At 38.7% G+C, this 25,269-nt stretch overlaps 4 protein-coding genes across 5 annotated transcripts in view; 3 read left to right on the forward strand and 1 right to left on the reverse strand.

Annotated features, from left to right (window-relative positions):
• Positions 1-170: 170 nt before the first annotated feature.
• Positions 171-4,360, reverse strand: LOC119745606 (DNA-(apurinic or apyrimidinic site) endonuclease-like). The gene is made up of 11 exons (XM_038222089.1): positions 3,910-4,360; positions 3,412-3,456; positions 2,877-2,915; positions 2,641-2,729; positions 2,476-2,533; positions 2,155-2,356; positions 1,906-1,977; positions 1,609-1,639; positions 1,255-1,367; positions 955-1,138; positions 171-799 (listed from the first exon to the last, which is right to left on the reverse strand). The coding sequence occupies exons 1-11, from the start codon at positions 4,219-4,221 to the stop codon at positions 682-684; spliced, it is 1,263 nt and encodes a 420-aa protein (XP_038078017.1). The 5' UTR covers positions 4,222-4,360; the 3' UTR covers positions 171-681.
• On the forward strand, positions 4,106-6,442 carry LOC119745605 (calcium and integrin-binding family member 3-like). 2 transcript variants are annotated; one of them, XM_038222087.1, is made up of 5 exons: positions 4,106-4,167; positions 4,846-4,906; positions 5,359-5,601; positions 5,776-5,960; positions 6,156-6,442. In XM_038222087.1, the coding sequence occupies exons 1-5, from the start codon at positions 4,153-4,155 to the stop codon at positions 6,213-6,215; spliced, it is 564 nt and encodes a 187-aa protein (XP_038078015.1). In that variant the 5' UTR covers positions 4,106-4,152; the 3' UTR covers positions 6,216-6,442. The 2 variants fall into 2 exon arrangements, with proteins under 2 accessions (XP_038078015.1, XP_038078016.1); XM_038222088.1 differs by lacking the exon at positions 4,106-4,167 and adding an exon at positions 4,451-4,586.
• A 572-nt stretch (positions 6,443-7,014) lies between these two features.
• On the forward strand, positions 7,015-9,649 carry LOC119746032 (guided entry of tail-anchored proteins factor 1-like). Its single transcript, XM_038222788.1, has 4 exons — positions 7,015-7,133; positions 7,703-7,868; positions 8,224-8,291; positions 8,470-9,649. The coding sequence occupies exons 1-4, from the start codon at positions 7,038-7,040 to the stop codon at positions 8,686-8,688; spliced, it is 549 nt and encodes a 182-aa protein (XP_038078716.1). The 5' UTR covers positions 7,015-7,037; the 3' UTR covers positions 8,689-9,649.
• A 3,459-nt stretch (positions 9,650-13,108) lies between these two features.
• LOC119744973 (putative aminopeptidase-2) overlaps positions 13,109-25,269 on the forward strand; it is a 44,878-nt gene continuing 32,717 nt past the window's right edge. The window contains exons 1-11 of the mRNA XM_038221197.1: positions 13,109-14,607; positions 21,940-22,210; positions 22,475-22,595; positions 22,915-23,069; positions 23,265-23,378; positions 23,620-23,760; positions 23,943-24,008; positions 24,275-24,340; positions 24,496-24,677; positions 24,801-24,883; positions 25,050-25,183. Of these exons, the coding sequence (XP_038077125.1) occupies positions 13,835-14,607; positions 21,940-22,210; positions 22,475-22,595; positions 22,915-23,069; positions 23,265-23,378; positions 23,620-23,760; positions 23,943-24,008; positions 24,275-24,340; positions 24,496-24,677; positions 24,801-24,883; positions 25,050-25,183 (2,106 nt within the window). The 5' untranslated portion in view covers positions 13,109-13,834. The remainder of the gene's footprint in view (positions 14,608-21,939; positions 22,211-22,474; positions 22,596-22,914; positions 23,070-23,264; positions 23,379-23,619; positions 23,761-23,942; positions 24,009-24,274; positions 24,341-24,495; positions 24,678-24,800; positions 24,884-25,049; positions 25,184-25,269) is intronic.

A 25,269-nucleotide genomic window follows, 5' to 3' on the forward strand; every position in this document is an offset into this window, starting at 1 on the left:
AGTATGTGTGAACCGGAGGGTACTGAAGGTTTCGGACAGTATGCTCCTTCCCTCGTCAGGAGACTGAGGGATTCCATACCTTTATCTGGTCTTTCTTGTGAAAAAGTCAGTGGCCAGGCAATTTTCTACCTCGAGAATAATGAATATTAAACTTTGCATTAACACAGGCCTTACTTTTTATAAAAGCATTATTTTACTAAATTCGTTCTTCACAAAGATAAAACATAATACATGTTTAACTCAAACACATAATGCAACAGTGGATTTTCAATCAATGTTACTTTTTTTTTTAGTTAGAGACACAAAAGTTCCGTTATTAAACTGAAGCTAAACACAAAACTTGTACGAGTGACTTTCAAATGTCTGGGAAAACAAACAATGACATGATTGACTCAATATTTTCAGTTGGGATTCTAATCCCGCCAGGTACTACCACCTACACTACCAGTCTAACAACCACATAGGACAAACAATTAGAAAAACGAATGAAGTTTTATGCTACAATATGTTTAAAAAGACAGTCTCTGACTCTGAAGTGGGAAAAAACCTCACTATACAGTTGCTCAATATCGCTTCCTGCTAGTAACTGAAATCGTATATTTTGACAACAATTTGTGTTGTACACCAGTGATGGAATCATGTACAGGAGTTGACATTTCACTGCTCATTATCGTCTCTGAATCACATGGCCATGTGAAGTGCAACGGGGCAGTGATCACTACCCATTATCCATGTCCGCATACCAGTGTCGCACAGCTTGGGTACCAGTCTCTTGGAGATCACAAAGTAGTCCAGCCGCCTACGTCAGATAATATCAAAAGACGTCATGTGAGTTATTATTATCCAATTCAAAGACAGCTTGGTTTAACAGGTGATAAACAGGTAAACATAGAATTATTTGTCCTTCCATGTTGTGTCCAGAGCTGAAATGTTATATTACAGGTTTTGTCTTACCATCCTACATTCTTAGCTCGGCAATTCCCCATGTATGTCCAGAATGAGTAGGCGTATTCTTTATCAGGATAAAGCTGCCTGAAACTATCCACAAAGCCCTTGCTCAGTAGAGCAGTAAATCCCTCCCTCTCTTCATCAGCAAATCCTGGCGTCTTGTTGCGATTAGTTTTCGGATTTTTCAGATCTAGAAAAAGACAAGAAGTGAAATTGCTGATAACATCTTACTGTGATCAAGAAAAGTCAATGGAATAGAGGATTGTTAATTTCACTATGGTATTGCACAAATTCGGCACTACCTACCTATTTCTTCATGTGCCACATTGAGATCACCGCAGTAGATAACAGGTTTAGTCTCATCCAACTTAGCCAAGTAATCGTTGAAGTCTTTGTCCCATTCCTGTCTATAGTCCAACCTTTTGAACAAGTTCAAACAGACAAAAACAAAAATCTGAATCAGAATATGAGATGCCATCAACAACAACAAACTACATGTACATGTACAATGCATCCAGCCCAGTCCACTGAATAGGGGCGCTCACAATTAGTTTTTCCCTATACACTGTATAGGCTTTGTTCCCCTTATTCAAAGAAAAAAGGAGAAGAAAATACATACATGAGAACAAACACTGAAAAAGTCAGAAAGCTTTATCATACCTTGTAAGTCCACGTCCAGAGTTTGGCACATCTACAAAAAACAAGTACATTTTAATTTTGTAACCGTATAAAGATTATAAATAAACTTTTATGTAATTACAAAAATGCTGGTAGTTCTAAAAAAAATTGTGCTGCTATTACAATCTTATATTTTAAGCTTACAGGCTGTAAAGCAAGGGAACTGTGTGGAAAGCAGAGTTTGGGAGAGAAAAGCAAACAGAGAAAACGGGGAATACATGTCATTGTAATGAATGGCTTAATTGTTAAGTCAGAGTTAAATGAGGAAAATATACTTACAACTTCCAACAAAATAGAAATCATCATACTCTGCAGTGATTACTCTGCCTTCCTCGTCGTGTTTCTCTACACCTATAAGAAAATAAAAATATCAAATTTGGAAAGCTTCAAAGAACTACTGATCACACAAATTTATTTCACTAAACAAGTTACAACTGAAATAGAATGTAATATATCAAACTGCTGCTGTGCTGAATTGGTTTTAAGAATTAAGTGCCAAATAACCTGTTGTAATCTTATTGCCCTTACCTATCCCATACTTGACATTGACAGGTTTTTTCTTGCTGTACAATCCTGTTCCTGAATACCCCTTCTTAGCTGTAGCACCGTACCAGTAGGTATGGTATCCTTCTACTTTGGCATCTGATGGAACAGATTCTGTGGCAATCTTGGTTTCCATGATGAAAAAGATGTCTGGATCCTCTTTCTTGATGTATGAAATGCCATCTTTCTGCAGATGATAATTTTTTTATAATTATTAGACCAACAGTAATTTTGACCTTCCAAAGCATCCTTAATTTTCTAAATATATCCCAAGATTTCTAAGTACTGACCAAAGTCCAAACATACCTTCAGCCAAGCTTTTAAGCCAGCAACGTTCCAAGATGCTATCTTCAGGTTGGCCTCACTGAATATGAAGGGGATAGGAAAGAGTTAGGCTTGGTAATAAATTATTATCAAATTAGTTTCTTCATGAAGACGAAATGCATAAATAATAACTGGAATTAATCTTACTTTCCCTCTGCTGATTTTTTGTCTGTTGTGTAAGTTTCAGGAACATCCAAGGCAGCAATTGCAGCTTCATTGGCATCATTCTTGTCAGTCTGTCATTTAGAAAGAACGTTTTTGTAAACATGAAAATACAAACTCCAATCTGTCAATAATCATCTAAAATAATCCAAAAAGAAGTTAACTTGTGCTACTGATGGAGATTTCTCTCAAATTGTTTATTGATTTTACAAATAACCAACCTTTGGTTTCTTTGCTGGCTTTTCTTTGGTGGTTTCTTCCTGCAAACAAAAATATAGAAAAAGTGTGCAACTTGATACAAAAAAAATAACACTTTTGGATTAAAGAACACCCTATAATATCTCTAGGGGTAAAAGAAGAACAACATGTACATGTAATTTCTCAGATTTGCTGCATTCTCTCATATGAGCAGATGTCTACAAATATTCATATCCTGATGCACATTTACATTTGTATTTAGCTTGGAATAACCAGCTCTAAGACATGGGAAATTTGCAATAAAATCCCATGTAATAAGCCTGAAGGCTTAACGTTAGATCTGGATTTTCCAAGCTACACTGTCCCTAGTAATAAACTATAAATGGTAATATATGATGGTAGGTTCACATTTTGACTCTTTTGAAGCTTTTATAAATTATGATGATGATGATTGAAAGTCATGGCAGTACTTCATGTACAATCATGCACACAGCATGTTGATGTGATGAGCAAAACAAACTCTGAAATTGGACAAAAAGTTTAACCGTGAGAACAAACCTTTGCTTTCTTTGGAGATGCTTCACTCTCAGATTTAGTGTCGCTCTGCAGGGAATATACAAGAAAATATTGCTGATAAGTTATCTTGATAAATGTTTGGTTAGAGAGAAGTGGATAGAGTCTAGGCATATGCATGGCTGGAAAGAATGTTGCATCCTGACACCACTTCAGCAGTTGTGTACAAAGTCTATGGAGAGTCCAGAATTTTTTTTTAAAGTATTTCGTAACAAAATTGGAAATGTTTCTCAGTCCCAGATTCATGTCTTTGCACATTTTTGCAATGACTGACCCAATTGAGACTGACTCAATTGAGAAGATATATGAAGAAAAACGTAGCGTCAGGTTGTGACATTATTTTCACATACAAGGCCTATGCACAATACTAAGGCCTATGCAAATTGCAATATTCTGACAAAGGATTTGGCCTGGCCGCGCCGTAAGCCACCGACACTAGGCGACAGACTAGACCGGGCCCGGGGTTCATAACAAATATCTGACCTTTCTTTTCGGCATCGTGCTGGTTTTAGATCGATCCTGTTTTCCAAAACAATCACTCCAATGAAGTCGACTAGATGAGAAAATCTGAGGGTTTTTCTTGTTTTCAAACTCGTGGATTTTCAGCCTCAGAAATCTGTTGAGTTGTGACTTGCTTGATAGCGCGAGCGTCAGTTGTTTTTGTCCGACATGTGAGTAACGGCGCCCTCTACTGCTAATTTGTCTCCATTTGGAAGATGACGGCTGATGAAAAATTATTCGGTTGGTAAAAAATAACATGCGCCTTCCAAAAATCATGGCATATTCTTGGAACATGTTAGTAGTAGTATATTCTCTATTTCAAGTGGTCCAAATGAAAATTGGGGTCACAGTAACTGCAAATAAGAAGAAAAACATGCTTTAAAAGTAAGGTAGAAAAATATATTTAAGGTTATCCCGCTGGAATAAGAACGCTTAAAATAGTTGATAGATTCCTGGACTCCGTATGTAGTTTTTTTTTAAACTTATGTTTAAAGGGCTCTAAGGTATCAGACTAAAAACCAAGAAAAATGAAGATGTTGCTTGAGGGCGCTACATAAAAATAATGGTGGCCTGCTTGTCGCGCTTGTTGCCTGGATTTTGTAAATAAATCGGAGATGGTTTCTTATTAAATTTCTGGTTCGTTATAAGTTTAAAGTATGGTAAGTTATCAACTTTATTTGTGGACCTTAAAATACCCATTTGTCTTTTGTGTTGTGGAATTATACTAAGTGGCAAATTGCAGTACATTTATTGGTAACAAAATCTCTGAGTGAGCGACGGCGATACCAATTGTACTTTTTTTGTAGCCATATAGCGCCATGCCATGGGATGACAAATTAACATGTGCCAAAGGAAATTATAAAATAAACATTATTTGTTCCCGAGCCAGCAATAACTTTCTGGCTTTGTTAATTTCAGGGGAATGCAGACTCAATTCTAACTCCTGAGAAGATTGCCGAACTGGAAAAGAGCACACATTGTAGGTACATTTATTGATCCCATTTATTCAGATAGACCCGTAAAAAAAGCGTGGCTATATATAGCCACGCTTCATTCATATCTCTGGACTTTCGAGACATTTATACAGTACTCTTCGTATGGGCTTCATTTTCCCCTCGAATTTGTTTGGAATAAGTACTGAACTGAAGTAAGTACTGAACATATATACAGTGTAGTTCTTGTTAAATTTTGGGACTGTAAGTGGAAGGTCTCCAACCGGGATTTCGAAAATGTCAAAAGTCCAGAGATTATGAACGGAGTGTGGCTATGTATATAGCCATGGTATTATGTGCATTGCTACGTAAAAAATACTACATGGGCATGTTAATTACCCAGTATCACTATCACAGACGGTATCAGCATTTGATGAGTAAGTCAGTAGGCTGACTTCACAACCTTAATTGTTTTCACTTCAATCATCTTATTTTCCAGTTACAGCAAAGGAGATCCAGAGAGTGATATCCTACTATGCACAGTATGACAAGTCACTCAATGGTCAGGATGGGATACCCGTTGAGGATCTGTCAGAAATCCCAGAGCTCTGTGGATGTCCCTTCTATGAGAGAATTGTTTATGCTTACTTAGAGCGGTCAACTATGAGCCTCAAGGCTGAAGCTTTTCTTCGGATGTTCTCCACCCTGAGCTCACGTGCAACAGCAGAAGAAAAGAGTAGGGGTGAGATATCATGTTGTAGTCACTTTTGTTTTCTGTTTGTTGAAGCTCATCTGTTAAAAAAATGATTACTTGCAAACAAAAAACAAGTAGCATTTTAATGTCAGGTTTCCTCATCCCTTGCTTACTACGTTATGAAACCTTCAACATATCCCATCTTTGTTTTATCTTTTACAGCACTCTTTGATTGTCTTGACTGTAGCCATGATGGCAGCCTTGGATTCGATGAACTCTTTCGATTCTACAAGTCTATCTTGAATCCTGCTGTGGATGATGATTACATCGTTGATTTAGTGGTCCGCATCCTTGAAAGGCCTGGGATAAAGGAGGAGCATAGAGTGCCCTATGAGGAATTTCTAAAGGTTTGTTTGGTTCTATTGGAGGTACTTTTAATTTTCCCACTTCGTTAAGAATTAAAATAAAATGAAATAATTGAGTCACGTCTTGAAAATAGAAACATTTTGTCATATCGATCACACTAGTGGTAAGTTAAGTGGGAGGCATACAGTTTAGTTATCCAATATTAATATTTTTGTTTGCTTTGCCCTTATTTACAGCTGATATCACCGGAAGAGATCCAGGAAAAAATGACAGTAGACCTTCAGCTTACAACTTGATGTTTGGAATCACCTTTGAGACAGTTTTGCTCCAATCTGTATAGTGATATGTGTACAAGAGAGGAAAAAGCACACCAGAATGTTACCAGTTCAGAGTTAATTTTTATGCTTAGCCTGCATGCAATGATAGTTGGTCCAGCGTATAGGATATAAAATCATTATGTCAACAATGGGGCATGTTTGATTTTGAATAACTTGGACATTGCAAATTAAACATCATTAATTTTGTTTTTAAAATTTAACTTATGACAAAAGTGCACAGACTTAAAGTAGGTTATTTTATATATACATGTATCTCGAGATAAGTGTTGATATACAATGTAATATTGTAAAATTTGTGTAAAAAATAGTGTTTGAAGAAAATTAAATATTTGTATCACAATTACAATCCCATTTGCGTTCATGTGTAAAGATGTGTACGAGATGATGTTTAGAATAACTAATTTGCAGTGACTTCAGGGAAAATGTACTGGGGTGGGGGGTTGATTCCTCCCGGCCCGATTGCCGGGGGGGGGGGGGGGTCCAAACTCTGGTGTTGTCTCGGCTCGGTGGCTAATTCTCAGGCATTAAGACCCCGGCTTTAGCTCTCCGACTCAAAATGGGGTTCATTTTTTCACTCAAGAACATCAAATACCATAAGATACCACCAAGGCTTAAAATATTTGCGTTTACAATATTTGCGTTTGGTCTGGATATAAAAGGCGTCAAAATCGTGATAGATCTAGAGAGAAACCTCAGCCGAAACGACGCCGAGGTTTGGAAACCAGCGTTTTTTGCACTTTTGGTCGACCTCTTTAGCGCCCTCCTGTGACGAGTGCGGGAATGAAAATCAAGATGGCAGCCTCCATGTTCGTTGTTTTTCTCGCCGTTTTCGTCCTTCATTTGTCCCGATATTTCATCCCAAGCATAGTAAAACAAGTAAGTAAATGGGACAGAAGGAAAGAATGTTGCAACGTGACGCCATTTTTTGCTTCATATATCATCTCAATGAAGGTCATTCATTGCAAATAAGATGAGAATCTGGGACAATCACAAACTAGGAGTAGGAGTAGGGACTGAGAAATATTTCCAATTTTGTACTTATATAGGCCTACTTATAGGAAACACTTGGAAAATGTTCTTGACTCTCCATAGCCTTTGTACACAATCGCGAAGTGGCTTCAGGTTGCAACGGTTTTTTTTCCGGACAGAATTCCACACCTGGACAGCACTATGTGCACAAACCCTATGACTAGACTGAGACTGGTTTGAACAATTTTAAGTGTTTTCTGGGTAAATCATAAAATGCTTCAAATTTTCCCTGCTAAAAAAACTAAGTTATTGTTATCATTTTCTCATACTGATGGCCATGTATAGGATTCTTCCCGAATTGTTCCCTGCAGTGCCAACAAATATGTTAATAGTAATACAGTGCAGCGTGTGAATTTGTTACATTTCAATTTTCATACATTTTGAATTCTTGATTATATTTGTGCTGCCATATGCAGGTTACAAAAATCCTATTTCAAGACAGTCAAGTGGAAGGAAGCTTAAAGATCAAGATAAAGAAACTGGGAGATGAGCAGTCAGAACTCAATGTGAAAGAGGAATTCCCAAAGTTTGCAAGGATTGACCGAAAAATCAACAAGCTAAAAGATGAACTCAAGAAAATAAGTAAGTGTCTATCGAATGTGGCCATGAAATCGGTGTTATTCAGTCAAGCAGCAGGGCATTAGGGCCAACTTTAAACTTAAGAAATATTATAAATGTATTCACATTTTTTTTTTTTTTTTTTTTTTACTACTAAATATACCTATTCAATAACAATACAGTTGTGCTGTGATAATTGGTTTTACAGTACATGTACATGTACATGATATTTTGTCTTTCAGTAAAAGTCTTTGGCATTGTGGGCATAGTATTTCTTGGAAAAAATGTCACAAACAAAAACATAAAGTGTAAAATTAAGCATGGATATAGATACTCTAATTAATGTAATGATCTGCGTTATTTGAATCTTTTATTTCAGGGCAAAGCAAAACTGCCAAGTCATTCACTGTCAGTTGGGGTCTGACGCTAGCTTTGAATTCAGTACAGGTAAGACACATCAACAACTGTCATCTAATTATGATATGTCAGGTCTTACATCAAAACTTTACTCCAGGATAAAGAATGCTAAATTAATCTACCTTCTGTTGAATTCAAAATGATTTGTTTTGTTTCTTTTACAAATGTAGTTATACCAATAATATTATGTTTCATCATATCTTGGCAGACATGTTGCTTTATCTTCCTCATCTGGAGATATCGCCACGAACCCATGCTGATCCTGAATGAGGAATGGTTGTGGCCCCTGTCTTGGTTCATTGCTTTCCCTAGCGCTGTTCCTGGTGCTGTGGGAATCACATGCTGGATTCTTCTCTGCAATAACATTTTGAAGAGAGGACAAGTAATGATTACTGCTGCATGGGCACCGGAAAATCAAGAAACGTGACAAGGAATAATGTAGGTCAGTTTAGTTGTAATGCTACCCAGTTAATACAACGTACACTTTACAATTTCAGGTTGAAGAGTTGTTGCATTGATGAGACATGACACTTTAACATGCTGCTCTGATTTTAATAAGATAATTTTTTCCTCACTGTCGAGGAACCTCATTGTCAAGTAGGATTGAAATATTCCTGAAGTTTTGGCATATTTTTTAACTGCATTGTTAATGAGATCCCAGTGCTCTTCTTCTCCATTACATCATCTCGTTGTGAAGTGTCATTTTAAAATTCCTCAATATATATTCACTTCGTTAGAATCTTTAAAATTGAAATACATGTAGAATCCACACAGTTATTGCTAATTACTTATTCTGTATAATATATGAATGTAAATAATGTGCATGTACATGTATTCTTGTTTTCACATCAAAGTTACCAAACGGCATTGGCATGATGTTAAAAAAGAGATTAACATCAACGATGCAGAATTAATGTTTGCATAGATATTGAATTAATTATTTTGCAGTTTTGATTGCTGGATTTTGTGCTTATAAAGTGTGACTGGCAAAAATAGTATCAAACATCTACAAACATGGTTCCTGTCGCGCGCCCTCAAGATTGTCCATTTTTATCAGATATATACTCATCCTGTCTTTTCACCTCTGAAAGGAGTAAAAAAAAAATGTTCTACACCGCAAGAGGTCGCCATTTGTTTGCTGTCCAAACTCAAGCTTTTATTATCGGTTTTTTTTTTATCGCAATAGACCTAAACTCGATGGCAACAAAATATAAAACTTATATTTCGCATGGTCTCATGCCACTGAATAATGAACCAAGTGAAATTCGCTGATATCCTTTCGTCGATACAGTGCTTAATTTCTTTGGTTGCTGTATAGTTTTATTTTGTGAATCACTGTCGTCATTTTACGAATTAAAATTATCATCATTAGTATGTTTTGAAAGCTGGGTTTTTTTTGTATTTCATATTTATTTGAAGGATTTCGCGAGATATACTTTTACAAAGGGGAAAATGATGTTGCCACGACAACAGATACATCGGAGCACAATCAATTCACATTTAAAGCATAATCTATAGGCCTAGTAGCTTTTAAGCCATTTACGCTTCATTTTACCATTATTGATTTTCACCACGCAATTCGTGGAATTGAAGGAAAGTGGGTTAAATTCAAGCTATCACTGCCGTGCTGTATAGTTCAGTCTTCTTATTCAAATCTCGTTCAGAGGTCACGTGCTTGCCGCGATTTCAAGTCTGGTTGGAGAGCGTGTTCTCTGTCGTTCGATGCAAGCCATAACCCTTAACCAAGGTAGAGAAAGAAGAAGGGAAAGGGGGGGGGGGTGGAAGAGGGGAGATCGATACTCGGTGTCCGGATATCCGATTGCCGGTGCCGTCAACGAATCAACATTGACACCGGATGGCGCTAGCGAATGCGAGTCCCAGGCAACGGGTCCCGTGCTTGAACCAGGCAATCACAAGCCCATTAACCCCTCACCGAACGCCAGTGGGAAGAGCTGAAGTTCCGCACTGGAAATTGAATATTAAACACATTTCCGAGTCCATTGGCCTAGTATTTTAACAAGTTGTTGGATAATTATTTGTACTTGTCGTGGTCCGGTTTAATCGGTGCATCACTACCACGCGGCAGAACAATTTAATCCAATTTTTTTTCTCAGTCTTTGAAACATTAAAAAAAAAGGGTGTTGCTAACTTGGAACTGCGTTTTTACGAAGGCTTTAATACTGCCGTTTGTTAAGTTAATTTTGAGGCCCCAAACTCGATGAAGCAGAGCAAATCGAAAACAGCAATCAGGATGTGTAGTACGCAAACGAGCTACTGCTCGTTATCCGGATACGTTGACAATCCAGCCTAATTGACAGGAACCCCAAACAATACGCACCTGATCACTCCGTCATTACCAACTGTATGTGTGTTGAAGGGGAACATGTAGATTATTTCCATGTGAAATGAGATCATTATGGTTTCTTTCATGCTTTTTAATAGAAAAAAAATCACATCTCATCTCCAGGAATAATACTGTGCCGGATATCAATTTTAATTTCAATTCAATCAAACCGAAAACTTTCTTTTTCAAGGATTTCTGCTTCTTTTTTTTCCCTGGTAAAATTTGCTGCTACGTTACTAGACTGGCCGTAAAGCAACGTGGCCACATAAGATGTATTGCAAAACATACCAGAAATTAAATTACAAATCCAGACATAAGAATTTGCAATTTCTTATCACTTGACAGTTTCGAGTGTTGTAACAACACAGGAACCATATACGTTTGAATCTTTGTTACTACGAATTTGTCAAGATGTTTGTTTTTGTGAAAACGGATCCACAAAGTTCACTCTGTGTAAACTAGGCAAAATGTGTATTTTAATCAATAGCATGGATAACTAGTCACTTCTATGTGAATATTGTCAATATGCCTGTCACAAAGATAACCATAAACAGATGAATTTTGCCACATCACATTACATATTGGATGTGGATGAAAGGGCTACAGGAAAATGTTAATTTTTCAGTTTGGGTAATTTGCCAATGTTTACTTTAACTTCCACGCAGACGTCCTCTGATAAAAAAATAAACAACAACAACAATTTTCAAGGCAGATAAATTGTTCTCATTGAAAAAAAGAATCATCCTTAAATTAAGGCAAGACAGACTCTGTTATTTGCCACCCTCCCCTAACAGAGCGATAGTCGTAAAGGGAATATAGTTGTTGTTAAGGTCACCTTATGTTTTGCCTTTCTTGTCAGTGACCGACAGCTGTATTCCTTTGCCAATATTGACAGTACTTGTTTGATTCCTAAATCGATTCTGGTTTCTTTTCCTCCCTCGCTCCTGTATTTTTTTTTAAGAAGCACCCACTAGAAATGTGGCTAAAAATAGACCCAAAGGGGCGTCAAACATGAGAGGGTATCTTGGATCGTTTGTCATATTTGCGGGAATGCCTGTAATATAAGAATATTGTTACAGGCATTTTGCAATATTATTGCAAAATTTGAAACTCGAACGAGACAGATCAATCAGACGGTACGAAAACAAAGTGACTTGTGGTGTTGGATTCAAATTAAATGATGATGGACTTTTGGATGTGTTGTGGTGACAAAATTCCAAATGGTTATTCATGCGCAACGTCATTATACATGCACCAATACATTAAAAATTACAAGGAAGTGGCCTACTTGTGAAATCCTAAAATATTTTGATTCATGAGGTTTGCTTAATAGCGACAAAACGTAATCTTTGTCACGAACCATATTTCGGTGCAGTGGTACGGGCAAGTCCTGTACTACAGAGGGGAACAATGTCTGTTTCCCCAGGTGACAGTTGTACCCACTCGACTTTTTATGCAACCTTTTCATAAATACCACAGCTTTAGTTCGGTATTCAGAACTCTTAAGAAGCGCGTATATTTCTCTCTCGGCCATGTGGGAAATACTGTCAGAATCCGGCTTTGTGATCAACGTTCACGTGCCTCTCAAATCTTAGGCTCATTATTATTCAAAAGAATCACCTTGCACACTCATATTTTCCCCTCTCTTTGTATTTCATGTTTTTGAAGGTATACGGGTGGTGTTTTGACAATGAACGTGCTTTCGGGTTACAAAGCTAGCGGGAGGTTGGATTGAATTTGAGCTGACACCATAGATTCGGCCGCGTTTGTTCAGTTGGGTCTCGGCGGGGCCGCTGCAAGCACGCAAGCTTATCAGGCTTTTTAATAATATCGACGCTGGATGCAGTGAATGAACGGACCTCTACACGATATCAAAGCGTCATACTCGCCCCTTAGATATGTGGATGTCTTATATGAAGTCTTGTACTTGAATGCATGATGTAATCAATCTTGGATTCTTTTGAAGCTAACTGTGCGTCATCATGCGGAATGAAAATACAAATGTAAATTGTCATCTTTCTGAATGTTTAATGAACAAGCGACAACAATCGCAGCTGTATCACATGAAACGAGTATTATTTGACCTCCTCGATAAGCTTGAATTATAGATTCTGAGGTGCGGAAAAATAGCAATGTACTTGCAGCCATCTTAAGAAACCAGCTCGAGCTTTGTGCTTCAATTGTTTGTTCTGTGATGGATATGATTTTGGTGGCTTCTTCGAATAATCGTAATTGTGAACTGATCGAATGTATGAAGATGACAGTGGAATTCGTTTGGACAGGCCTGGAAATGACGGGGAATGAGCCAGTAATTGTTCTCTCTTTTCTCACCAACAACTGACACAAATTCTGCAGATTTGAACTTTTCCTGTTAAAAGAATCTTCCACTCCAGTGGCGCGACAATTTGCCTACGAGTCCATTCTAGGTATCCTTCCCTGAAATCACCTTACCTCACCTCGAACTACACTTCCCTTACGACTGGATGCGTGACTGGGCGGATAGTGAATACTACAGCAGCGGACGTCGATAAAGTCATTCCCTCACACGGGTCCGACTATTTCTCGACCTCTCACCATACAGATAGTCTGCTACCGCAGGTGATCACTCGGTGTGCTCCGTTCAGCTGATCTAGTCAACCAACGCGCCCCTTACTGCCGACCAATGTGCAGATAATTTTATTTTCAACTCCGAGTGTGTCGTGTTCGTATGAGGACCACTTAACGGCTGCTAACGAAGAATTGTTCTTGTGATTTTGATATTTTTTCAATACAAAGATTTAAAACACTTTGTACCAATTCGGCCTGTTGTTTTTTTACACCAATTGGCGATTTTGCCATATCTCTCACGTTCATATGATTGACAAATGCATACAATTCGTGATAATGATACCAATAACTTAATCCTGTTTATGAACAACTTAGAATGAACCCTAATTGAAGGATATTTTTGGCATTTGGTGTATGATTTTCGTCTTCTGCCTCGCAAGTTTCATCTGAAGTGAGTGACTGTTCAGCATACAGTAGTGGTACTTGACTATGCGCCAGAAATTCTGAAGTGTGCATCTCTAGCTGTGTCACTTAATTAACATGAACCAGGGATGCTAGCTGTCAGATGCAGTCTTCAAGGCGTCTCATCGTACCATTTGGACTCCTCATTCTCATCCAGTCAGTGAACCATCTGTGTCATCCTTCAGGTCAGTGAGTCTGGAGCAGTCAGGTTTCTTCCAAGATGCCGCCTCAGAAAGACCGTATTGTCAACTTCATTGTTGGTCCTACCAAAGGCGGACAGAATCATCTTGGGGAGGATGGCGAGGTTCATATGACTGGGGTCCGTATGTATACCCCAAAGTCAAGTTGTAGTCGACTTACTCGTATCAAGACTATTGCTGTCATTGCTGTGTGCCTTGTCTTAATCCTCACGGCTTGTCTGCTAGTCTCACTGATCGGTCGACAAAACGAAACTTGTGGGGGCCTTGGGACTGGATTGAGTAGTAACCAAACCGACAAAGGTGAGGTACGGGTATCTCCAAAACCTGAGGTGACCAGTGTTGGACTTGCCACTCCAGGAGATACCATTGAACCTGTCACCAATCCCCTTTGGCAAACCTTCCGCCTTCCCACCTCTCTCAAACCACTCCATTACGAATTGGAGTTACGCACTGACATTTCGGACAACACCTTTGCGGGGGCGTTGGCGATACACTTCCTCTGTCGCACTCCCACTCGCTTCATTTTGTTACACAGCTCCGGACTGCACATTGTCTCGATTCAGCTCGATGAAACTGCCACAACCACAGACGGTGGACCTAGGCTAAGCAAGGCGCCTAAGATAACGGGCGATCCGGAGTTCTACCGACCCTTTCATTTCATGACTCTGACTCTAGATGGACAGTTACAGCAGGGTCATATTTACACGCTCAGAATCAGATACCATGCTGAATTTAGCGATAATCTTGGAGGCTTATACGTCAGCAAGTATGAGACCAAGCAAGGACAAACCAAGTAAGTCTCTTTGACGTTGATCTTTTGTCATCTATGTTATTTTAGAAGATCATGGTTGCGTCATGATCGCAACCCTCTTCTTCAAATTCTATTTGAAAAGTGCTATCAAGATTATAGTCCCAATTTCCCTTTAAATCAACGGTACAGAATAAGTGCCCTCTTGTTAATAATATCCAAAACGTTGATTGCATTGGTAATTTCCACCGTACTTTCGCTTCGCAGCGATTGAAGTGTAACTAAATGCATATTTTTCTCATTGCACAACGTTCCCAAAGCTAGAAGCACCAATACATTTTTTAAATAATTGCTGAATCAAATCCCTTGGGTCCTCCTGAAAAAAAGTTCTCACAACAAAGCCCTCCAGAACATCCACAGAGCCGCACATCGGTTTATTAGAATTGTGGCCCTCAAATCTTTCCCACAAACGTGCAGCATCTTTCGTTGCCAATTGAACCTCCTTTAAAAAAAAGTGCAAGTAATAATTGTTACAAAAGTACACTAATGCCGCTGACCTAGAAAGGAGTCGATGTTTTGCTTAAAACTCTTGGCTATTTTTAGATCCGACAAATGGATAAATCTAATTCTCCAATCACCAATTTTTCCATCAACCATTGCAGACAGCTTTTTGTCAATAACATGCATTTTACAACCTTTTAGCAATCGATACAACTGAATCTGGTTCAAGAAAACACGAATGACTTAATGCAGTTGCTGAGCGACTTTCGACTTGCATACTTTTTTGTCCACTCCAATATTCTGAGTGTTTTTTTTTCTTTAAGGCTTGAGTATACTCAGCTGACCCGCCAACTAGTCCGACTGAAATAAGTCAATATTCTTGAAATCCTATAGTACCGTGTCTTAATGCACGTTTGTTTGGATAACTTTCTTCTTTCGTGGTACTAAACTTTGGATTTCCTAGGAATTGCCCCTAAAATCTTTATTAACGGTTATGGCACGCGGATAAAAAACCAGCCGCCACGGATTCATTACGGTCTCATTACATGTATAACTCAAATCTCAAATAACTATAATTACTATTGTAAAATGACCGTAATTCAGCCTCCTAACTGCCATGCGTATTTTTTTAATGAAATAATAATAGACTGTGAATTCTAATCCGCATTCAGGGACTAAATACAAACCAGCTCTTGTTATTCTTCACTGTTTTCCTTTAAAATGTTCGTCTTGTCTTTAGAATATCATTGGACAGATTTCAATCGAAAAGTGGTAGAAATTGCTTATTTTGTATTTTGAGAACTGAGACTTGCGGAGCCAGCGTATTTTGCCGTTCTTGTATCCCGGATTCAATTATTTTATGGGCTGTCGATTTTAAAGGGATAAACGTTTACTGTGAAAATAAAAAAGGGCACGGCCAAGATGCCATTTTATTCTAAGGTCTTAACTGTGGCCTTTTAATTCCCAGCTCTACATTTTGCGGAATTTTGGTATCTTTATTTTCGATCATCAAAGACTTCATGTGATATACTAAACACAAATTTGCTATTTGAATAATCAGTTGCGGTTATTTGATATTCACTCCTTGGTTGTGTTAACAACGGCATGCACGGTTCCTTAAAGCATTTTCTCCTTCTAACACCAAATCTTATCGCACATGCTCCCTTTGGGATTTCTAGATTTCTACACGTTGCCACTGGCAACGAATTTGGACAATAGTCTGTCATGGCAACTCCGACTCAGTGGCATTGTCATGGTGATGAGTTAATCTTTCAAGCCTGCACTTTGGTTCTTTTTCTTTCGAAATATAATTCCCCGTGTTGTTCCAAGTTGAAATGTAAATCCCTCAATTTGCCTGAAAATAAAACCTGTTCTCTGCCAGAAAGCCTGAAGAGGATTCTCTAGTTGCAGCTCTCTCATACCCGTGAGTGAAAGAGAGTATCAGAGTGTGTATCAGGGTTCCCTTCAGCCCCTTTGTACTGCTCCTACATCAGAGTGTCTTTCTTCAGAGATACCTTCCCAGATTCCGCTCATCTTTTGTCCAGGAAGCAAGGGTATCAGTGTCTCAACATCTCTCTTCTGTTTGTGTCTTTTGTGCGGAGCAAAGATGGTCTTTTTTGTGGTGGCGTCTCGCTGCACGGTTCCTGTAGTAACATGGATATGACGGATGTATCGTATGATAATAGAACCTAGAAAATACAAGGTGAAATATGTGTGTCGGAAGTACAACATGAAAGGAAGTGTCCAAATGAGCTCCTTTGAAGATTTGAAAAATACACACGTAAGGAGGGATCCATCGTTAACGCTAACGACATCGTCCTTTATATAGGTCATGATTCAACTCCAAAATTTAGCTTGATATGCTCACTGACACTTTAAGATAGTATTTAACCGTGTTTAGCTATGTTCAACCTGCTGCTGCACACAAAGATACCTTTTTGCAGTGCAGTGATGAACACTTTGCATTATTGCCAAACCCGTGTACGACTATCCACCATTAAACACAGAATGACACATTCATTTTACATCTCCATCTATTTCTAACCAGAAAATAATCGAGTTACTGCCCAAAACACCTCAAGGGAATGTATGTCTGAGAGATGCTCTTGAGTAACTCTCAAACTAAATCCTCATATTCCTCTCAGCTGATAGGCAGAGTGGTGCAGCAAATATCCTCTCTCTTGAGGCAAGTCTCGGCGGGCCATCCTAAGTGTCCCCTCCCGTACTTAATCTTGTGGAATTATCTTGCTCCGCATTATTTAATCCCTATGGCTCCGTATGACCATTCCAACCCTTTCTTCTCTATTCTAAAATGCGAAGCAAGTGTACTTCCACAACGCGTGCAAAGTGAAATTTTAATTGCCTTTACCTTCTAATAAGTTCTCACAATCACCGACAGGCAGTTTCATTTGGGAATATTTTAATCCTATACTCATTGTAAGATGTACACGATTGTGGCACTATGCATAAAACTAGAATCATCATTTGTTTTCCCCTGAACGTACTTATTTTGGCCAGTTGGTTTTGTTTTGCTAGTTTGGCTACATTTTATACAACCCTTACACAAATTAATGAGTCGTACGGATTCACAGCCATAAGACAAAGTTGAGGGGCAAAACTAAATAGGTATAAGTGTACATCGACCAACACATTACACAGCCCATCAAAATTTACCACAAAAGGGGCACTTTCACTCAATTAAACTATTTGCCATGGAAGTCAAATTGGTTTCCGGGATCAAGTGGTTCGGTAAGACACAAACATTCCTGCTGAAGTCATAACCGGTAATGACATAATGTGATGCAGTTTTCACCAATTCTGAAGTTGTACGCAGGGCTTAATTGTACACAACCGTAACAACCGTAGATGGCTAGGAATTGAGACCGGTTCAATGCTGTGTCTGCATGGAAGTGATGGAGTGACAAATGGGTATTTAATGACTACTCATATAAACGATTTGTAAATAATTGTACTATTTTACTTCCAGGGTCGTTGGTCATAGATTCACGCCAGGATACTGATTTTACAGTGTGGACTTTGACTAAACGAAATTTGTTAACCTGTAAAGCGAGCTTTTTTAAGTTTAATGGGTGGATTGCTAATCGAAAGAGGGTGCTGTTACAATAACGATTTGCAATTGTGCCTTTATTATGTGAAATACATCATAATAGATGGATTTCCGGAGAAGAGTTGAGGTTTTGAGGTTTAGGAATGGGTTACTGTCGAAAAGTCAAAGATCACAGATCGTTCGGGGAAAAGTTACGTCATCAGTTGTCATGGCAGTCCATTAAAAATGTCCCACTAGGCGCTCCATCCTTCTTGCGGAAATCCCACATAGCGTTTATTCCGGAGCTTTAAAACCCATTAAATCGTGATCTCTGGGAATCGTCGTTCAGCCTGGACCCTCTGAGGTAAGGGCTTATTGCTGCTAGATGTTGAAAACGTCATATTCCTTTCAAATATTGGAAATATAGGTTGTGCGCCTCAAAATGGTCAGGAAGACATCCAAGGGAAGTTCAAAATATAGGGGAGATTCGTGGCTATGAAATTTATTGTAAGTTTTCCGATGAAGTCCTAAGCGCCATCTAGTGAGGTGTATAATTAATGATTGCATGGAGTATTATTTAGCTAACACGAAAAAGACATTTTTTTTGGTCTCGTGAAGGAAGAGATATTCCTTCTTAAATGGTCATCTCAATCGTCTCAATAGTCGTTTAATATTTTAATAACTATTAAGATTAGGCCTTCTAACAATGTTTCGATTACTTTTTAATCTTGATTTAAATTTCATTTAAATTCAATTGTTATAGGCCAGTATACGTCTTGGCTTAATTTGAATAAGCATTGTTAAAACTGGGTCAAGTTTTCCGAGTTTTCCTATAGGAACAGCTCGGAGTGTTTAGCTAGCTACTCTGTTATACATGTTACACAAGTCGTTTCGCCGGCCTCTGAAAATGGTACGGTGTTGACAGAGATAACAAAGTGCTATACGAACGATTTATAACGGGGAATTCGTATGGTTTGATTGAGTATCGTGAGCTATTTGAAAGTTTAAGAGTGAAGATTGGATAAGGGACAAAATAAAAGGGATGAGGCATTCCATGAAATTTTTTTATTTTTTTTATTTGACGTGTGCACCTATCTCTTTCCTTCACATCGTGTTATTTCGGGTTGATACCTTATAATGTTCCTGCCAAAATGCCCACTGAGGCAGATTTCCCCAAAATTTCCACCGGTAAAACAATGAACGTCGACGACCGTCAGATCGATAAGTTCCGAGAACAGTCGATATTTGCCTTGCGTTGACTAGAATACAAACAGTGATGGTTGATGCGGTCTGTTCTCAAGTTGTTCCAAGTCTTGGTGGAAGATTAAATCTCGTTCATGGCGAACTCTGAATTTAAATAATGTCGAACCATTTCTCCGAATGTTGTGTGTGCCCATAAAAGATCTTTCACGATTCACCTGCCGTGATGACTATAAGAACGGTGACAATTTGCTATCTTTCCGTTTGTCCCTGTTTTGTTTCCGATGTTGATTTTGATTGCTCAAGTCTCACAGTCATTTCTGGCCCTGTTTCAAGTCTTGCACCGCAAATCTGTTCCTCAGTCGTGGGAAATTCTTGATTCCCTTCCTTTAAGCCATGCTGAAGTTGTCCACAATTATGATTCTTTCAAATATTTCCATTCGATGTAAACTAGTTGTTATTACTATGTCGAATAATATTGGTTTTCACCCGTGAACGACGACTGACTTTACAGTCTTCCCTCCAAGCTAAGGAGGTGTTTTCACAGCTGACCAAGTGTATTACTGCCTAACCGTGTCCCTATTACTTGTAATTCGAGCCTGTGAGATATTTGAACCACTGAATAAAGACAGATGCTCAGAGTTGCAGGCAAAGGATAACATTTGTTATTTTGATGTTTAGCACTGCCTTGGGTGGTGGAAGATGCAGGCAAACTAGAAATTATGTGGAGGGGAATACTCTGAAAAATTAAGTACAGTTGGATATTTAAGTCGTCTGCTTTCTCAGAGAACAAATACGGATGTATTTCTTCAAAGTATGATGTTTGTGGCACTGTTTTGTTTTTAATTTGCACTTCTGTTGGAATGTTAAAAGCACTCTAAAGCGCAGATGTAGTTCGAGGTTAAGGATAAGCCAGACACATTCCAATGGTTAATACAGACAAAAGAAAATTTATGGAGAATTTGCTGGCATATTTTTTTCATGCTAATGCAGTCCCAATAAGTTGAGATCCGGGAAGGAACCAGCGGTGTGGGAGGGTGGATTGTCCGCCCCACAGCTGGAGCATAATGGGAGCTCAAGGACGAATATAACTCGACAAAGTCAAGGAACACAAAAACAATTCCCCCGTATGGCTGACGTTTTGTTTTAATATGTGTAGGCTACGCTGGTTCTTTCCAAACATTTAAAATATTTTCAACCAGTCTCAGTCCTAATAGACGTAGCTCGAAATTTCTCGAAACAACAAAACGGTGAAGTACGTAACCTGCTACTCATCACAGTTGGTTAATAAAATATAATAATGGTTTTAACTGAACTTGCTTTGAAAATAATAATAATGATTTTTTTCGGGAGGGAATTCATTTGTCGGTCGTTTAGTGACAAATACATAATTTCAATTTCGGCTGGAACACTTTGGCCCTTAAAAAATCCTACGAAGGAAAATCCCACAACTTTAACAGACAAGCCGTATTGACCCCATTAATTTACACCACAGAGGGGGTGTTTCTGAATCCAAATTAGGCAGGTGACAGGAAGAAAGATCCCCGACATCACAGGTGAAGGCTGGAATTTGTGGAGACTCCGAAGGGGTTCCGGTTGGACTGAGTTATGTTGATTTCAAAATCTATACACCGGGAGAAATAATAGCTGTACATATTTCACTACACCCCCTACTGCGCGGTCATGAGCGATCTAACTTCACCCAATTCGGCCAAGCCGAAGTGACACTCGTAAAATATTAGATGCGTCTTGGGAGAACTTTTTACCAACTTGAAGAATGAGGACAAAAAGTCGGTATTTTTAGAATTTTGTTTGGGGATTTATTGGTATGTTAATGTTGCATGATTTTGTTGTTTTCTTAATGGAAGTGACCTTCAGTGGTAATGGTTATTGCGCCTCCGTCAACAATGAGATATTTTCACTTGACTCGTTTGATTTATCGGAATACTGAGTGAGTTATTTAGCTGTTTTAAATTAATGTTTATATTCTGCATGTGTTGAAAGTCTGAAAGCTTACGATACTCTCTACCTAAATACCTAAACGTAGCATAATATTTGTTTATTATCAAGTCCGAAGAACTTTTCTTTCCTTTAAAGCGCTCGGGTTCGATTGACCTTTTGCTCGCAATTTTTCTAGTTTTAATTTTGGGCAGTTCGATAAATGAACTTTGACAACAGCAGACATTTCTCAACAAAACGGCATCCGATATGTCAGGAGCCTTGTTTTTACAAATTTTGAAGCACTACTTAGGATAACAATCTTTGTTATTTTTTGCAATTGCATTTTGATATCAAACTCAGACATCTTGTGAAGATGTCGGTATCGCTCAGTTGGTGACTATTATCTTAAACGCAGTCAAAACTGGACTTTCCATGCACGTCAACTTATAAACCCCCCAAATTTCCTTTTCTCACGCAAAGAGAAAATTTCGCTCATTGCTGTTTTTTTCCAACCAAACGCAGGCCTCTGGCATACACACACATTCCAGAAATGTCGCTGCACATAAAATATTTGCACTTCCTGGTTCAAAACAAGAGACAAGTTATTATTGTTGTTAAAGCTCCAGAAATACTTGACAAATAACTCATGATCAATGTCGATGTCTTTGTAACTCTTTTACCCCATGCAGGTACATTGTGGCGTCCTTTCTCTCACCAAACGGGGCTCGGAACGTGTTTCCTTGCTTTGACGAACCTGCCTTCAAAGCTAACTACACTGTGACCATCGTACATCCAGTCGGGTACCGTGCTCTGTCTAACATGCCAGAAGTACGGCGTGAAGCTAGAGAAGAAGGCTGGAACGCCACCTACTTCCAAACCACGCCCAAGATGTCGACGTACCTAGTAGCGTTTGTAGTATGTGATTTCTGGCAGAAGAGCAGGACTGTGGACAATAGAGTGGTACGTCCTTTCACATGAAATAGATACTGTGGACTTTAGGAAATGTTCCTTATGCTTACAAAATGAAACACCAAGGACTAGATAAAACCGACAATTACAACATTGTTTGTTTCCTTAGTGTCAACTTTCGGAATTAACAATTCAAGACTCAGGCTTGTAACCTTTAAAAGTGCAGACCAACATGACTTTTGCTAAAATAGTTGAAAATGGATGAATCTCACCTTCACCACTAATTAGATTTGCAATGTCAATTTGTTTCAACAGTTTAGCGTGTGGGCTAGAGAAGATGTTTTCAACGACACAACGTTTGCCCTAGAGTATGGCACGCGAGCGTTTCGATTTTTGGAGAAATACAGTGGTCTTGAATATCCTCTGCCTAAATTGGGTAAGTTATAGGATTTGGTTGATATGGAACAATCATCCGAAATCGTTTCAGTTATATTCTCTAATCATCAATAAGACTATCATGACAATTGTGTCAAAATAACAGGAGTGATGATGTACAATATTGTTACGGTACCGGTCTTTAAATTTCCCAACAGTTGATTATATATAGGCATTACCTTTACAAACGTTCCCAGGAAATATAAGCCTTGAAGTTTCAGGTGTTCAGATCTCAGAAGGGGAACCAGACATCGCCGCTGTAGGCATCATTGTCTAATTTAAATTGTTTCAAGTAATTTGCTGTGGTTACTTTTGGACAGACATGATTGCTTTACCGGAGACCATATCAGGAGGGATGGAAAATTGGGGCTTGTTGATCTTCCGTGAGTCGTACATGCTGCTTAACCAAGAGGAAACACCCAGTAAGAAGATACAAGAGGTGGCCACAGTCATAGCGCATGAGATTGCCCATCAGGTAAACTTCTTAGACAGATTATGTCTTATCTTGGCCTTAAGATCCGACTCTTGTCTTGACTGATGCTTCATTATTATTACCAAACACGTAATATGAATATCTACAACGTATTTTATCAGAACTTTGCTTTTCCTTCTTTATGTTTTTTTTTTATTTTGGCGCAAATCGCGGATTTATATCTGTTTTCTCTTGCAGTGGTACAGCAATTTGGTAACCCAAGAATACTGGGGAGAGCTTTGGTTGAAGGAAAGCTTCGCCAATCTTCTAGCTCATCTTGCTCTGGATCACATTTACCCCAATCGGAAAATGGTAAGGAATAGAATGATCCGAATACTGAAATTCAAAGCTATGTGGTATCACGCCCGTGCGTACGTGGTTCACTTGGCGCTTCGTCGACGAATAGGGCTGTAATTACACGCCCGTCTCAAGAACGCGCGCGACATGCACGTGGTCTGTAGAGAGCCGTTCGTTCACGCATGCATGGGCCGCCACGTACATCAATCATTCCAACTCGCTCTAAGCCAATTGGCTTGTTATTGTTTCCTTTCAGATGGATGAGTTAAGTTTGGCCGGGGAAGAGTTTTTGAGAGTCATGGAGCTAGATGCCCAGCCAACCTCTCACGCCGTACAGCCGAACATTAACGACATCAGCGCTATTCTCAACAACTTTGACTTGACGAGTTATTACAAGGTAGGCCTAGTCGAACCATATGATGCCATATGTACAAGTCACAGCAAGTCATATGTGATTGGAAAAACAACAGACAATTTGCAACTTCCTTTATTTGGTAACCTGCATGTTGAAAATCCGGTCACCATGGAGACATATCATGAATAATAATAAGTTTATGTGTTTAATATTTTCTATTTTAGAGTGAAGCAGTGCTTCGTATGTTGCGATATATACTGGGACCAGACTTGTTTCAGAGCGGACTTACAGTAAGTAAATCCAAGGAAATTCTTCAAATGTTGATGCATTTAGAATTTCAGTCGAAAAAGCTGCTATATGGTTACTTCGATTGTTTACTTTTAAATTATTGGAATCTATATGAAGTATATTTTGCTATGGAAAAAGAAACGAAATCGAGCTACTTTTTGCATATAGTGTCTGCTAAAAAATGATTCATCATCATTTCTTTATAAGTTTATCCTCGTTACATACTGTTGACATTGAGATGCGCTCGTCTCATCTTTTTTCCCTGCAGACATTTCTTCAAAACAGAGCCTACAGCAACGTCAAGGCGACTGATTTATGGGATGCATTATCCACGGTGAGCTGTTTGTTTGTGTTTTTCGTAAAAACTATCAGTCTTTCTTTTTCGTTATCTTGTCCATGTGATAGTCCAGAATATGAATATTTTTTCTGATCCTTTTTACCGTTTTTAGCAACTGTCGAAATCTCTTGTTATACCTTTGTTGCCAACAGGCATTACGGGACACGGGCGTCGACCTCAATATCACTGCCTTCATGAGTCCATGGATTATGCAGATGGGCTACCCAGTCATCAAGCTGACACGTGAATATCAAACGAGATTCGTCAGTATTTCACAGGCGCCATTTTTCTTGCAACCAGTCGCCACTGAGTGTCTGCCCACATCTCCATACGGGTAGGTCTCTTTTGGAAAAATAAATGGAAGACACAATTTTTTCCCCAGTATCGGTTAATAAGCTTCATCTGTTTTTCATGCAAAATCAAAGCATTCCAATTTTCTCATTTGACTTTACCGCAGGTATCAATGGAATATACCAATAATGTATTCATACGCGGACCAAATCACCCCACCTTCGATAATCATTCTCGGTAACGAATCAGGTATGTTGACATAATTGTTTGGAGCTTTGTGCAACGATATTACATGCAGAAGTTTTCAAAGTAAAAAGTGCTGGCGTGATTTTGTGCTTTGAATTCAAACCCAAATAAATAATTATCAATCACGAGATACTGAAATTCTGAACTTTACATTTCTTCCCTTTGAAAGCTTCCTTCAGTATGCCAGATATTGGCCCCCATCAGTGGATTGTGGCAAACAGTAAACGGACGGGATTCTTCAGAACAAATTACGACGAAACCAATTGGAATTTGATCATCAAGCAACTTCTTGAAGATCACGAGGTGGGATTTAAAATCTTAGTAGTTTTGTAAGTTCTATTAAGGATTTAAATGTTATGTCACATCCTGCGGGGTTCTTTGTTTCTTTC

The sequence above is a fragment of the Patiria miniata genome, unplaced genomic scaffold (assembly GCF_015706575.1).
Source record: "Patiria miniata isolate m_02_andy unplaced genomic scaffold, ASM1570657v1 HiC_scaffold_7, whole genome shotgun sequence".
In the NCBI taxonomy this organism is placed as follows: domain Eukaryota; kingdom Metazoa; phylum Echinodermata; class Asteroidea; order Valvatida; family Asterinidae; genus Patiria; species Patiria miniata.